Consider the following 12858-nt stretch of genomic DNA (forward strand, 5'->3'; position numbering starts at 1 on the left):
GATCTGTTACTTTTAGATAATGCCTTTTCAAAAGATAAAACTGGAATAAAAGAATAAAAGCTAACATTTTAAACAGCCCTTAAAATGCCAGGGTTGTTTTATTTTGAATTCCCTTTTCATGCCTTTAATACAATTACCCAATAAAGTTCTTAGGGATAAGCAAATGCTTCAAATGAATAATTTGAATAAAAACAATTATTAAAATAAATGTATTTTAGTGCTCTTTTCACTATTAAGTATTATCAACATTTTCCACTGGAATTCCCTACTTTAAAAAGTATTTCTTTTTTTTTTTTAAAGATTTATTTATTTTATTACAGAGTCAGAGATACAGAGAGGAGGAGAGACAGAGAGGAAAATCTTCTGTCCGATGATTCACTCCCCAAGTGAGCCGCAACGACTGGTACGTGCCAATCCGAAGCTGGGAGCCAGGAACCTCTTCCGGGTCTCCCACATGGGTGCAGGGTCCCAATGCATTGGGCCGTCCTTGATTGCTTTCCCAGGCCACAAGCAGGGAGCTGGATGGGAAGTGGAGCTGCAGGGATTAGAACCGGCGCCCATATGGGATCCCGGCACGTTCAAGGCGAGGACTTTAGCTGCTAGGCCACTGCGCTGGGCCCGTAAAAAGTATTTCTAATAGAATCTCTACTCAAAAGCACTTGCTCAAATGTTTTTAGAATATTACCGCTAGTACGAAAACAAGGAGAAGGACTGATAATGACTACAATTGTCTTAGGAACAGATACAAGGAAAGAGAAAGTTATCTGCTTGCATTTGCTTCAAAACAAACTTATTTTTCATATACTTCAAACTTACTCATTGTTTAGTTCTAAAGCTTGATAGGCTGCTTTGATCCGAGCTGGGGGATTTCTTTCCCTCCATGCCTTCTGCATAACTGTGGGAAAAAACATTTCAGAAAGTAGAGGATATGGTCACACATGGGCAATCTTAGGCCAAACACATGAAGAATGAGCCAAGAGAATAAACAAAGCTTTAAGTAACAGGTTTACACAAGTAAAATAAGAAATTGAGTTATTAGTTCACATTAAACTCTTGAAAAATTTACATCAGATTTGGAATTGTGCATATAAAAATACATTTTCCAAACATTTCAATAAAGGTTAGTCACATTGTTACCGGACATTAACATTTATATATCTAATATCACATCAAAACTGAGTTTAAGGGGTAGGTATTAAAGCACAGAACTTTAGGATACCAGCATTCCATATTGGCACACCAATTCTACTCCACTTCCAATCCATATTCCTGTTACATGTCTGAGAAGCAACAGATGATGGCTCAAGTACTTCGACCCCTGTCACCCGCACAGGAGACCAGGATGAAGCTCCTGGCTCCCAGCTTTGCCTGACTCAGCCAGTTATTGAGCGATGTGCGAAGTGAACCAGCAGATGGAAAGTCTATCTCTAGGTCTATGCCATTCTCTGCCACTCTGCCTTTCGAGTAGATAAGCAAATCTTAAAAAAATAATAATAAATAAAATTGAGTATGAATAGCATCAGATTGTGACCAATATGAAACACTACAGTTATCCTTTTATTATTTTGAAAAGATTCTTTGGAACTGCTAAAAATTAATAAAAATTTTAAAAAACAAAGTCTTGTTTAATCAAGGATTCATTCTAGAAAAAAAAAATGTTTGGATTCATGTTTTGTATAAAAAGGAAGAAAAAAGAGAATCAACTTAAAATATGGTACATCTCTGGAAAATGTCAGCCTCATCCAAGATTCAACAAAAGCCTGAGTTAGGGCTTCTCTTTAATAACAATAATAGTTTCGCTAGCATTTACTGTGATAAAACGAAGATTTCATACTAAGCAAAGTTTCTAAAACTTGAGCAAACAAACAAATAAGGTTGATTCATGAAGCTATCCGGCCAGCTTCAAGATTGATAAGAACACTAAAGAATATGAGTGTTGCTCTTGGAACAAACCCCGTAACTGTCCAGAAAGAATAATGTGGAAAATGTTTGAGTTTTCCTTTGGAAACAAAATATTAGTCTTGGCTAAGAAAAGGAGACAATATATTCCACTTGTGAAACAAAAATAAATTTCTCATATCAAACATGTCACTAGCTAGCTGACAGCTAGTGCTTCCTGAGCTTGACAAGCTGATGCAACTCAGCACTCAGTTGATACTGCCTAGGTAAAGAGCATCAACCTGCTGAAACCCGAAGCTATCACACAAAAATACAGTGAACTTGCAATTTTTGATGGAGTGGTCCTCTCCTATGAATTATATGATACTTATGTACAAGTCAAATTTTAGCATGAAATTTTTACCAACATTTTACATGATCATTTAGCATTCCAGTTTATAAAGAATATAGATCATAACTTATCCAATTCCCTTTTCACAGACAATTAAGTTACACCAGGTTTCTTTTTTTGGCTGAAAGCATATTAATAATTTTTCAGCATCTATACATATCTAAACAAAGATTTTATTCCTAAAAGTAAAATATTTGGGCAAAATGATTACATCTTTTAAAAGATTTTAATGTGGGGAGTGTGGTGGCATTGCAAGCTAATCTTCCACCTGCTAGTAGTACTGGAATACTACATAGGCATTTTTTTCAGTCCCAGCTGCTCTATTTCTGGTCCAGCTCCCTGCTAATGTGTCTGGAAAAGCAGCAGAGGATGACCTAACTCCTTGGGCCCATGCACCCATGTAGGAGACTAGCAAAAAGCTCCTGGCTCCCAGTTTTGGATCAGCTCAGCTCTGGCCATTGTGGCCAATTGGGGAGTGAACCAGCAGATGGAAGACCTTCTTCTCTGTTTCCTCTTCCAGCTCTATCTCTTAAAATCTGCTTTTTAAGCAAAAATAAATAAATCTAATGAAGATATTTTTAATATATAACCCCAAACTTCTCTTGATAAGTTTGTTTTAATTTGTATTCTTTCAATCTAAGAGTCTTTCTCTATGTTCTTACAACCATGTTGTAAGTTTCCCTAAAACTCAAACTCAGAAACTCAAATTGCTTCTAAATCTGAATCACTCTTGAGCACCAACATGATGCCACAGTGGAAGATTCCACATCTGATCTCACGTGATAAGTCACAGTCAAAACATAGGCATCCCGAAAATGCTATTTAAAATTATATTTAGGCTATCTGAATAAGGTGTGTGTATATATACATACACACACACACATATATATACACACATTTATATATTATACAAATGATTTTGTTTTTAGACCTGAGTCCCATCCTCAAGATACTGTACTATATACATGTATATGCAAATACTGCAAAAACATTTGTTTAAATCATCATAATTTCTGGTCTCAAGAATTTCCTGTAAGGGATACAAAACAACCTACATCTCTCTTCTATCTTTCTTCCTTTCTCCCTCTTTCTACTCTTCCTTCCTCTCATTATGATTATTTTTATTTGAAAGGCAGGGAGAAGAGAGGGGATAAGTGCTCTCACTTGCTCGTTCATCCCCCAAACACTCAAAAAATCAGGAGTTGGACCAGGCTGAGGTCACAAGCCTGCAACTCATTCTGAGCCTGCAGCATGCATGGCAAGGATCCCAGAAGTTGAGCCATTATCTGTGACCTCCTATTGTGTGCCCCATCATGAGACTGGATCAGAAGTCAAGCCAGGACTTGAACTGGAGTACTCCTGTGAGGTGCAGGTGTCCTAAGCAGCATCTTAACCTCTGTGCCCAACACCTGTCCCAATCCTTGCTAATCAGAAGCATTTGGAAATACACATCATTTTTTCTTGTACTTCAAAAAGTTGTAATGAGATCATCTAACCCATAAGTATTTTTTTTATTTTATGCTTTTGAATGTTCTATTCAACCTTCAAATATTATTATTCACAACCAAGACAGCCCTAAGCCTAAGGGAAAGGGGAGAACAGAGGAAAAAAAAATCTGCATTTTATTCTAAAACACACATAGTTATAAAGAAAAATGCTTGCTTAGCAGTCAACTGCTCTCTAAAAAGAGCTACTCGTGGGATTAAAAATAATCAATACAAGCAGTTGGTAATTAACTCAAATCTATCTATTTCTCAAATTAAGTAACATGCTAGCAAGCACAAGAGACCAATAGTCATCTGCTGGACTCAGAATTCTAACCAAGAAAAGACAGAAGACAGAATAGGACAATCATTCATCTCAGCTACATGTTGGCAGCGAAATATGGGACAAATGGAGACTTCATGATGGACCATATCAATCAGTGGACCACCTCATCGAGCGAAACTGGCAGTGACTCATAACTGGAGAACTATTAACTCCACTTGAGCACATATCTCAGAGCATGCCCCACATCCGGGACTTGGGGTGGGCGGGAAACCGGGTGGGGCTTCTCCCTCAATATCCCCTTTTACCTCAGATACATGATGGAAACAATATGGACATAATAGCATTGCCCACCTCCCTATCCCCCTGAACCTTTTTTTTTTTTCTTCTCTTTCTTGATTTTCCTTCAACTATAGTTAACTATGTAAAGATTGTCAACAACAATACAATAAAATGGATTAAGTCTTAAAAAAAAAAAAAAAAAAAAAAAAAGATCAGGGGTCACAAAAATAAATGACCCCAAAGGGCAGGCAGGAAGCACATGCACCACCTAAAATGGAAAGCCACAACTCAACTTCTGCTGATTATTGCCAAGTGGAAATGCAGGTTCAGTTTTCCATTATTTTCCAACTTTCAAAACTGTAAATCTAGATTTTAATGTAAAATTGCCCAATTTTTAAATCCTGAAAACCAAAACAAATAAAACAAAACACTGGTGACTGGTCTTTGAGGGAATATTTGGTATCCGTCCAGGATGATCAAATTAATAATGTCAGAACAAAACAACTAATTCAGTCATTACTGATGACAAAATGTTAAAGGAAATTTGTCATATCATACATATCTACACATCTGTCTTTTGTAAAAAAGAAAAAAATTGAGAGGTAGAGAAAGAAAAGGCAAGGTTCATTCACTGGTTCATTCCCTAGATGTCTACAAATGATAGAGCTGGGCCAGGAATTTAGCCAGACGCCAGGAAACTCAATCCGGCTCCCATACAGGCAACAGGGACCCATTTTCTTGAGCCATCACTGCTATCTCCTAGGGTTTGCATGAACAGAAAGCAGGGGCCCAGAGCCAGGTACTGAACGCAGGCATCACAAGGTGAGACTGGTGCCTCTTATCCAGCGTCCTCAGCACTAAGCTGAATACCTGCCTCCATTTGTTTCTTCTGAATGTAGAGCTATTGATGTAAGTCATTACCCTCATGTGAATCACTAACAAGATCAATATAGAACCAAAAGTCCCTCTCTGAATTTCAAAATAAACTCTATCCTTGAGTTTAGGCATTAACAAGGATTATGGAAACTTCTAGAGGTACATGGAATTCCCCAAGACTAAAATGGTACGTCAGCTTCTAAAGCTTCAACTTCTGGAGCTGCGCCAATCGGAAGCCAGGAGCCTCCTCTGGGTCTCCTACATGGGTGCAGGAGCCCAAGGATTCGGCCCATCCTCTACTGCTTTCCCAGGTCACAAACAGGGAGCTGGATGGGAAGCGGGTCTGCCAGGATTAGAACTGGCACTCATATGGGATCCCAGTGCGTGCAAGGCAAGGACTTTAGCCACTAAGCTATTGCACCAGGCCCAAGATTGTTTTTAAAAGATTTATTTTATTTTTATTGGAAAGTCAAATATAGAGAGATCATGAGAGACAGAGAGGAAGATCTTCCATCTGCTTATTCACTCTCCAAGTGGCTGCAATGGCCAGAGCTATGCTGATCTGAAGCCAGGATTCTGGAGCCTCTTCTGGATCTCCCAGGCGAGTGCAGGGTATCAAGGCCTTGGGCCATCCTCTACTGCTTTCCCAGGCCACAAGCAAAGAGCTGGATAGGAAGCAGGGCTGCCCTGATTAGAACCAGTGCCCATATGGGAACCTGGTGCATAAAAGGCAAGGACTTTGGTCACTAGGCCTACCACGCCAGGCCCTTGTTTTAACTTTTTTTTTATTTGAAAGGAAGAGCTGGACAAATCTGCTGCTTCACTACTCAAGTGGTCAGAACTTACGGATGTGAAGCCAAGAGCCCAGCAGCTTCTTCAGGACACAGCTTGAGCCATCCTCTGTTGCTTTCCCAGGCCATAAGCAGGGAGCTGGATTGGAGGTGAAGCAGCAGGACATTAACCTGAACTGCTTAGGGATACTGGCACTGCAGACAGAGGCTTAGTCTATCACACCATGGTATTAGCCCCTAAAGCTTCAACTTTTACAACATTCCTATAACTATCTGACAAATGCTCCTCTGCTTGATTTATTAGTCACTGTTTCCTCCCCTAACCAACCATAATCCCCATAACTCTTCTCTCTCTTATATGCACCCTTTCATTTCACAAAAGAAAGGCATATGTCAGAGTGTAAAAATCTCCAGGTGCCAAAGGGACAATTCAGTTTGCATTCAGGAGCATCCAACTTCACCATGGCATCTTATAATGTGCATTTCTGGTTTTTATTCTTTCTCTCTCTGCAAAATTATTTTTTTTTGTTTTTTTTTTTTTTTATAAATTTTTTTTTTTTTTTTTAGATTTTATTTTATTTTTATTACAAAGTCAGATATACTGAGAGGAGGAGAGATAGAGAGGAAGTGGAGCTGCTGGGATTAGAACCAGCGGCCATATGGGATCAAGGCGAGGACCTTAGCCACTAGGCCACGCTGCCGAGCCCCCTCTGCAAAATTATTAAAGAGGCAGATAAAGACAGAAAGTACATCTACTAATTCATTCCCCAAACGCCTGCAATACTCTGCAGTCAGGAATGCAGTTCAAGTCATTGACATGAGCCATCATTGCTGCCTACCAGGTCCACATGAGTGCAGCTGAAGGCAGAGGAGAAGCTATGGAACCCAGCCCTATGCCAGCATCTTAGTCTTACACCATAGAAAAAGTCTCTTAGATTGAAAGAATACAAATTAAAACAAACTTATCAAGAGAAGTTTGGGGTTATATATTAAAAATATCTTCATTAGATTTATTTATTTTTGCTTAAAAAGCAGATTTTAAGAGACAGAGCTGGAAGAGGAAACAGAGAAGAAGGTCTTCCATCTGCTGGTTCACTCCCCAATTGGCCACAATGGCCAGAGCTGAGCTGATCCAAAACTGGGAGCCAGGAGCTTTTTGCTAGTCTCCTACATGGGTGCATGGGCCCAAGGAGTTAGGTCATCCTCTGTTGCTTTTCCAGACACATTAGCAGGGAGCTGGACCAGAAATAGAGCAGCTGGGACTCAAAAAAATGCCTATGTAGTATGCCAGTACTACTAGCAGGTGGAAGATTAGCTTGCAACGCCACCACACTCCCCACATTAAAATCTTTTAAAAGATGTAATCATTTTGCCCAACTGTTCTACTTTTATCATATCATTTTTTAAGATTTATTTATTCTTATTGGGAAGATGATCAGATTTGCAGAGAGAAGGTGAGACAGAAAGAAAGATCTTCCTGCCATGCTGGCATCCCATATGAGTGTCAGCTCAAGTGCTGGCTGATCTATTCTCATTCAACTCCCTGGTAATACACCTGGGCAAACAGTTACAGTTGGTCCAAGTGCTTGAGCCTCTGCACCCAAGTGGACCTGGATAGAATTCCAGGCTCCTGGTTTGACCTAACGCAGCCCTTTCTGTTTTGGCCATTTGGGGAGTGAACCACAGATGTTCTCTCCCTCCCCTTCTGGGCAATGCCTTGCCCAACCCCCACAAACACATATACTGGAACTCTGTCTTTCAATAATAAAATAAACCTTTTAAAAAGAAAAAGGAAACGAAGTCTTTATTTGATTGAAAGGATTGCCAATGAAGACCCATTCAGTCATGTTATATTTAGGACATATGCCAAGTTTAAAAAGCTAAATATGGGGCCTGGCATGACGGTCTAGTGGCTAAATACTCGCCTTACAAGTGCTGGGATCACATATGCATGCCAGTTCATGTCCCGGCTGCTCCACTTCCCATCCAGCTACCTGTTGATGGCCTGGAAGGGCAGTGGAGGTCCTGGAAGGGCAGTGGAGGAGGATGGCACAAAGCCTTGGGACCCTACACGCGCACAACAGACTCAGAAGTAGCACCTGTCCCCTGGCTTTGGATTGGCTCAGCTCTGGCCTATGTGGCCATTTGGGAAGTAGGCCCACATTTGTAGGATCTTTCTCTGTCTCTCCTCTCTGAGGATCTGCATTTCCAAGAAAAATAAATAAATATTTAAAAAAAGAAAATGCCAACGATGCATTAGCTATTATTAGTGAAATTGCTTAAGACATGCAACACCTGTACTATCCATTGGTTCAGACCTAGATCAAAGAATAAATACAAATATTAATAATATGTCAAGAAAGATTCAAAGATAGAATACAATCCTTGTTATTCCAAGTTTCATACCCTGATAGAGAAGACAAGCATGAAAGTAATGCATAATGTTGACAAACATTTGTGGATGAATAAGTAACTACAATTACTTCACAGAGGCCTGCACTAACTACTGTAAAAGTACAGAGAAGAAAGTGTCTAATTTTGATAGGAGATCCCAGAACAAGTTTCCTGGAAAATATGACTTTTAATTTGGGTACCAAAGGACAGAAAGTAAGTCATCAGATAGAAAAAGAGGGTGAGAGCATGTAAAAAAAGGCAAGTTGTCATCAAGATTTTTATGTAAGCAATTACTTCAGAGTCTCAAGAGAAGACAGAGCAAAACAAGATTTTTCTATGATCTACCACTCATATTGCATATCTAGCTTATTAACTAGTACAAAATATCCCTGATTCTTCTTTATATTCATCATCCTACTCTTTTTACATATAACTGCAGGTATTTATTTGCCAATTCAAAACAGAAAACACTATTGTAAAGGTAGGTTTTTTATTTGAAAGGTTTTTCAAACAAGAATCGTAAAATGTTTAAATCTTTTATGAGTAAGGGTAATGAGAAAGTATATAAAGTAGTTTATAACCATACTCATTTAAATTTAACCTAAATTTCTTATCAATAATGTTAATAATTCCAAACCAAACAACTCTTGATAATAAATAATTCACAGAGCTTTCATGATCACATTTATCTCCACGAACAGATATGACACCTACCTGTGTCTGAAGGACGCAGGCTGTCTGTGTCACAGGTGAAAAGGGTCTGATGGTCCTGAGCCGACAAGTTCATGTCATAGTACGTAAGTGGCTCTTTCCCAGTCACCCACGTGTATCTTTACCAGAACACAAGAAAAAACTCAAATTGGACGTGAGCCCATCAGTCTACTACAACACACTATTTAGATTCCTAAAATGCACTGCCAAAAATTCTGTTTGGTATTTTTTAAGTTTATTATAGACAGTATAACAAAATTAGTAACTTAGAAACTAATACTATGAAACAATCAGTTGGCCACCACTACATAATGCTGGTAACCATATCAGAACGCCAGTGTGGGTCACTCTGCTTCTGGTCCTGCTCCCTACTCTTGTGCCCAGCAAGCCACCAGAGGACAGCCCCAGTACTAGGGAGCCTAGCTACCAAGGCAGGAGACCAGGACGGAGCTCCCGACCGCTGGCTTTGGCCTGGCCTAGACCAGGCTTTTGTAGTCATTTGAGCAATGAATCAGCAGATGGAAGAGGCCTTCGTCTCTCCTCTCTGTTGCCTGCTTTATAAACAAACAAACAAACAAATGGAGAAAGAGACAAACTAAACTACTCGATACCAAAACATCAAAAAGCAAGCAATAAGGCCTGGCATGATGACTCAGTGGCTAAATCCTTGGCTTGAATGCACTAGGATCCCATATGGGTGCCAGCTGATGTCTTGGCTGCTCCATGTCCCAATCAGCTCCCTCCTAATGGCCTGGAAAAGCAGCAGAGGATGGCCCAAACCCGGGGGACCCTGCACCCATGCAGGAGACCTAGAAGAAGCTCCTGGCTCCTAGCTTCTGACTGGCTCAGCTCTTGCAGCCACTTGGGGAGTGATCCAGAAGATAGAAGACCGCTGTGACTATCCTTCTCTTTGTAAATCTGCCATTCCAATAAAATAATAAATCTTTTTTAAAAAATACCACCAATGAATGCTACTTTGAAAATGGATTTGAGGGGCTGCTGCTGTAATATAACAAGTTAAGCTATGGCCTATAATCCCACCATTCTATATGGGCAGTGGTTCAAGTAAAAGCTGCTCTACTTTCAATCTAGCTCCCTGATAATGCACTTGGGAAAGCAACAGAAGATGATTCTGCACTCAATGGCTTTGACCTGGCCCAACTCCAGCTGCTGTGGCCCTTTTGGGAGTGAACCAATGGATGGAAGATCTATATCCCAACCCTGTAATTCTGCCTTTTAAAATAAAAAGAAAAATAAATCCTAAGAGGAAGACAGGTAGTTGACACTAGTTCTATTAAAAAAGAAAGAAGAAAAAAATGGATTTGAAGGGATAAATCTATTTGAATTAAATAAATACCTGTTACATAGCTATATTATTAATAATATCACAATTATCTTTAAAAAGTAAAAGTACAGGGCCCGGTGCAATGGCTCAGTGGCTATATCCTCGCCTTGCATGCACCAGCATCCCATATGGGCACCAGCTCATGTCCCGGCTGTTCCATTTCCCTTCCAGCTCCCTGCTTATGTCCTGGGAAAGCAGAAGAAGATGGCAGTCTGGGGACCCTGCATCCAATCCATGTGGGACACCTGTAAGAAGCCCCTAGCTCCTGGTTTTCAATTGGCTCAGCTCTGGCTATTGCAGCCACTTTTACTAACAGTGAAATTTATTGGTGGTCTAGGTAGAATGCAGTACAGCCATTACAAATAATGTTTCTGAAGAATTCGTACGTGTGAAGATTGTGATGATAAAACCACATTATATCAGAAAAAGGTAGGATATAAAAAGCAATATGTACATCATGGTGTTTTGAGTTTTGTTTATATATACAGAGAGAGAGAACAGATTAGAAATACTCTGAAATATTATTAGCAGTTATCACTTGCAGTGAGCAAAGATGATTTTTACTTTCTTCTTTTGTTTAAGATTTATTTATTTTTATTGGAAAGTCAGATTTACATAGAGAAAGATTTTCCATCCATTGATTTCATCCCAAATTGCTGCAATGGCTGCAGTTGAGCTGATCTGAAGTCAGGAGCCAGGAGTTTCCTTCCAGCCCTTCACATTGCTGCATGAGCCCAAGGCTTTGGGATATGCTCCACTACCTGCCAGCCACAAGCAGGAAGCTGGATAGGAAGTGGAGTAGCCAGGACATGAACCAGTGTCCATATAGAATGCTGGCACTTGCAGCTGGAGGATCAGGCAGGGGAGCCATTGTGCCTGTGCCTTTATTTTCTTTTTAATGCAATTCTAAATTCTAAATTCTTATAAAACTGAATATCCATGATTTACAATCAGAAAAAAAAATCAAGTATTAAAAAAATATATTATGTATTATATGTAACCAAAGATTTTAGCTTCGTATAAATTGCCTCAATAAAGATTTCAACTAATTTTAAGCAATTATCATTAGGGCCAGTTTCATGGCACAGCCGGTAAAGCTGCCACCTGGGATGCTGAGCAGCTCATAACGGCAACAGTTACTTTCCTGGCTACTCTATTCCTGATTCAGCCTCCTGCTAAAGGCCTGGAAAAGGAGTGCAAGATGTCCTAAGGGTTTGGACCCTTGTATCTATGACCTGGATGAAGCTCCTCACTCCTGGCTTTGGTCTGGCCCACTGCTGGCCACTGTAGCTACGCAGAGAGTAAACCAGCATATGGAAAATCTCTGTGTTTCTCCCTATGTCTCCATTATCCCGATTTCCAAATAAATAAATCATTTTTAAAAGAAATTATCATGAAGAAAGCAAAAAGCAAATCCTTGTTTACTTATCAAGATTTGCTGTGGACCTGGTATGGCTGCCTAGTCGTTAAATCCTAACCTTGTTTGCCAGGATCCCATATGGGCACCAGTTCATGTCGCAGCTGCTCCACTTCCCATCCAGATCCATTTCTGAGGTCTGGGAAGCCAGTAGAAGATTGCCCAAAGCTTGGGACCCTGTACCTGTATGGTAAACTCAGAAAAGGCTCCTGGCTCCTGGCTCTGGATCAGCTCAGCTCTGGTTGTTGCGGCCACTTGGGGAGTGAACCAGCAGATGGAAGAACTTTAGTCTCTCCTCTCTGCCTTTCCAATTAAAAAATAAGAAATCTTTTTTTAAATTTTCTGTGTAGTCTATAAATAAAAATAATCCATATTTTCCAAATAATTTAAAGTTCTTAAAGTATAATATCCATAGCCTAAACTGGAAATAAATAAAATTTTAAAATGTCAGTAAAGGAAAAACAAGAATTAGGACACAAAATGAAGCCTAGAATGAACCCAACATATGAAACATATAGAAAAGAGTTCTATATATCTGCTACATGATGGCTACAGTAAAGGCTTTAAGCCTTCTTTAAAAAGATGTATTTTTCTTTTATTTATTTTATTTTTTCTTGCAAAGTCAGATATACAGACAAGAGGAAAGACAGAGAGGAAGTTCTTCCGTACACCGATTCACTCCCCAAGTGAACGCAATGGCCGGTGCTGCGTTGATCCAAAGCCAGGAGCCAGGAACTTCCTCCAGGTTTCCCACGCAGGTGCAGGGTCCCAAGGCACTGGGCCATCCTCGACTGCCTTCCCAGGCCACAAGAAGGGAGCCAGCTGGGAAGTGGGGCTGCCAGGATTAGAACCAGCACCCTCAAGGCGAGGACTCTGCTGCTAGGCCACCACACCAGGCCCGTGTTTGTTTGTTTGTTTGTTTGTTTGTTTCTTTGTTTCTTTCTTTTTTTTTTTGCTCTGTTTTGTTTTAAAGGCAGAGTGACAG

General features: G+C 40.0%; 1 protein-coding gene across 5 annotated transcripts in view; it reads right to left on the minus strand.

Moving 5' to 3' along the window:
• The window catches only part of ST7L (suppression of tumorigenicity 7 like), a 112434-nt gene that overhangs the window by 84704 nt on the left and 14872 nt on the right, over nt 1-12858 (minus strand). For all 5 annotated transcript variants that reach the window (XR_009244894.1, XM_058660062.1, XM_004581919.3 and 2 more), the window contains 2 exons: nt 9115-9230; nt 817-895 (listed from right to left, as the gene is read on the minus strand). Coding sequence is in view for 4 of the 5 variants with exons in the window: in XM_058660062.1 (XP_058516045.1) it covers nt 817-895; nt 9115-9230 (195 nt within the window). In the remaining variant the exon portion in view is untranslated. The remainder of the gene's footprint in view (nt 1-816; nt 896-9114; nt 9231-12858) is intronic.

Source organism: Ochotona princeps, chromosome 2 (genome assembly GCF_030435755.1).
Source record: "Ochotona princeps isolate mOchPri1 chromosome 2, mOchPri1.hap1, whole genome shotgun sequence".
Taxonomy (NCBI): domain Eukaryota; kingdom Metazoa; phylum Chordata; class Mammalia; order Lagomorpha; family Ochotonidae; genus Ochotona; species Ochotona princeps.